This window comes from Entamoeba dispar, genomic scaffold, assembly GCF_000209125.1.
Source record: "Entamoeba dispar SAW760 scf_1105229460845 genomic scaffold, whole genome shotgun sequence".
NCBI classification, from domain to species: domain Eukaryota; phylum Evosea; order Mastigamoebida; family Endamoebidae; genus Entamoeba; species Entamoeba dispar.
The window spans coordinates 1411-4066 of NW_001854396.1; the positions used below are offsets into that span (position 1 = coordinate 1411).

The window sequence follows — 2656 nt, forward strand, 5'->3', positions numbered from 1 at the left end:
AATAATATATTTATATTATGTTATTTATCTATAATTAGTTCATTTTTATTTATTTATCATTTTTTTTATAGATTCGAAGGAAGCACGTCAGAGACACCACACACAACACTAAAATATTTCCATCATTCAAATCAACTAGTTATGGACTGGTTATAATGTTGTATTTAGTTAGAAAAACATCTTACCCAGTACTGCAAGAATAGCAGTGTTTATTATGTACAATGACAGAATATCATTGACAATAAACGAATGGGTATTTATAAAGATGTTATTATTACTTGTTAGAATACAAGTACATTTGATAATATAGGATTATCAAAGGAAAAGGGTCAAGTGGATGAGGCTAAAAGAATATTAACCCAAAGCAATACAGTAGTAATTATATATTCTCTTTAAAATAAGAAAATAAAGAAGAAGAAATTTAAACCCATCAAATTAAAAAGAAAATAAATAATGAATATTTAAATAATTGATGTTTAAAATACTCTATTCCATATCAAATAAATGATAAAATGAAATTGTCATAATCAACAACTAAAATCAAATAATAAGGCAATAGTTGAAGAACAAATACATTTAAAGCAAATGGATTAATTAATCTCCGCTGAGCAAGGAACAATAGAAGATATTTCTATTAATACTTAATTATCTACTTTTTATTTTTTAGTTTTTATATTTCAAATAAATAATAATAAATAAAAATCATTTCATTTCAATTATAATGATTCTTTTTGGTGTGAAATGTTCTGGAAGTTGTTTTCCACAAAGTACATTTGATATTCCTTTATATTCAAATGAAAATTGACTACAAAATGAATCTGTTTTATTATTTTCTTTATAAACACGAATGTCACCAACTCCAAATTCAAACAAATAATCATGTGATTGTTTACCTACATAAAATGCATATTGTGAATCTTTAATATCAAATTTCATCATTCCTTGTATTCTTCCTTTTGATTTTATTGAAAATAAAAATGATTTTGGATCATTTATATAATTATCAACTTTATCAATTTTAGAATTAATATATCCTCCAAATTTATTTCCATCTGAATCTTCAATAACAATTATTATATGTTCTTTATTTATTATTCTTTGATTAAATACTGATGTATTCTTATTCCAATCATCAATCTCTGAATCAAATATTTTATTGGATACTTTTCTATTTGTCCATTCTTCTAGTTGTTTGATTTGAGTCCTATGATTGAATAATTCATCTGGAGAAACAGTTGTGTTATTCATTAGATTGTTTATTATGGTATTGCTTGTTTGTTTTGTTGGAGTGTCTTTTGTTTTATTGATGTTTTCGTTCTTACTCTTTTCTATTTCATCTTTTCTCTTCTGAAGATATTTCTTTTTAAATTCTTCTTGTATCAATTCTTTTACAATTTCTTCATTAGTTGTGTTATTGTCCATTTTTTTCATAATTTTCTCTATTAAATACCCTTGTACTTCTATATCTAATGCATTGTTGTCTATTTCAATTTCATGCTCTTTAAGTTCTTTGCTTGTTCTTTCGTTTTCTTCTTTTATTCTTCTTAGTTCTTCATAAATATCTTTTTCACTACCATGAATAACTTTAGAAATCTCTTGTACCATTTTGTTTTTTGTTAATACCATTTCTAAGTTGGTCTCTAAATCACAAATTCTTAATTCATGTTCTTCCATTATCTTTTCTATCATTGTCTTAAATTTTTCTAACCGAATAAGTTCTGAAATTGTTTGTGTTACTGTTTTACTCTTTTCTTGGTTTTCCATTGTGTTATTATTTTTAAGTTATATCTTTAATTAAAACTATTAATTTTACTTTTGTTTTATTTGTTCATAAACTATTAATTATTTCTTATTTCTTATTTTTACATTTTGAATTAAAAATAGAATAGTTTTATTGTTATGAAATTAAAATTATTATGTTTTATTTTATCATTATTTTTGAATTATTAGTTGAGAAATTAAAAATAAATAAATTTAATTTCAGTTTATTGTTTTTTCTATTTATTTTTGTTCTTTTTTGAATTTATTTTATTCTCTTAAATATTGTTCATCAGATACATTTGTTTTTCTATATCTTCAATATTTTCGTCACTACTTCATTAGCTATTTCACATTCCTTTTATATCTTTTATATTATTTATTATTCTTTTATCTTTCTTATTGTTTCATTATTATTGATACAAAACTAAAAATCTATGACACTAATGAAGAGAAATGGATATATAATTAATAAATATTTGATATGAAAGTATTATGAGAAATATAAAGAGAAAAATAGAAACAACAAATATTACAAAATTAAAAAGTATTTGAAATTTTATTTAAAATGAAAACAAAGAATATGATAATATAACAAAATATGAATGATAAAATAATAGATAGGATTAAACAAATAAGAATAAAGTTATTAATAAATAAAATTAAACAAATATAACTATTGTCATAGAAAAAAATGAAGAATATATAACAAGAAAATAAATAAATAAAAAGAAAGGTAAAATAAAGGAAATAATCGAAATAATTAAGATAATAGAGAAATAAATAAAATAGTATGAAACAATGGAAAGTATATAACAATTATTAAATTGTGATATAAACTTCATTTGATTTACTTTATTTTCATCATAACAATATTTACTTAAAAAAAGATAATAAT

The 2656-nt window shown here is 21.1% G+C and overlaps 1 protein-coding gene across 1 annotated transcript in view, besides 10 other annotated features; it reads right to left on the reverse strand.

Moving 5' to 3' along the window:
• Nucleotides 1-126, reverse strand: part of EDI_068430 (uncharacterized protein) — a gene marked incomplete at both ends in the record, with an annotated part of 1536 nt that extends 1410 nt beyond the window's left edge. Inside the window, one exon of the mRNA XM_001737819.1 lies at nucleotides 110-126. Coding sequence (XP_001737871.1) covers nucleotides 110-126 — 17 coding nt within the window. The remainder of the gene's footprint in view (nucleotides 1-109) is intronic.
• Nucleotides 5-69: a microsatellite.
• Nucleotides 70-660: a repeat region.
• Nucleotides 657-1199: a repeat region.
• Nucleotides 1200-1739: 540 nt separating this feature from the next.
• Nucleotides 1740-1870: a microsatellite.
• A 2-nt stretch (nucleotides 1871-1872) lies between these two features.
• Nucleotides 1873-1972: a sequence feature (AT_rich).
• Nucleotides 1973-2038: a microsatellite.
• A 79-nt stretch (nucleotides 2039-2117) lies between these two features.
• Nucleotides 2118-2145: a sequence feature (AT_rich).
• Nucleotides 2146-2218: 73 nt separating this feature from the next.
• Nucleotides 2219-2239: a sequence feature (AT_rich).
• Nucleotides 2240-2285: 46 nt separating this feature from the next.
• Nucleotides 2286-2328: a sequence feature (AT_rich).
• Nucleotides 2329-2366: 38 nt separating this feature from the next.
• Nucleotides 2367-2546: a microsatellite.
• Nucleotides 2547-2656: the final 110 nt, after the last annotated feature.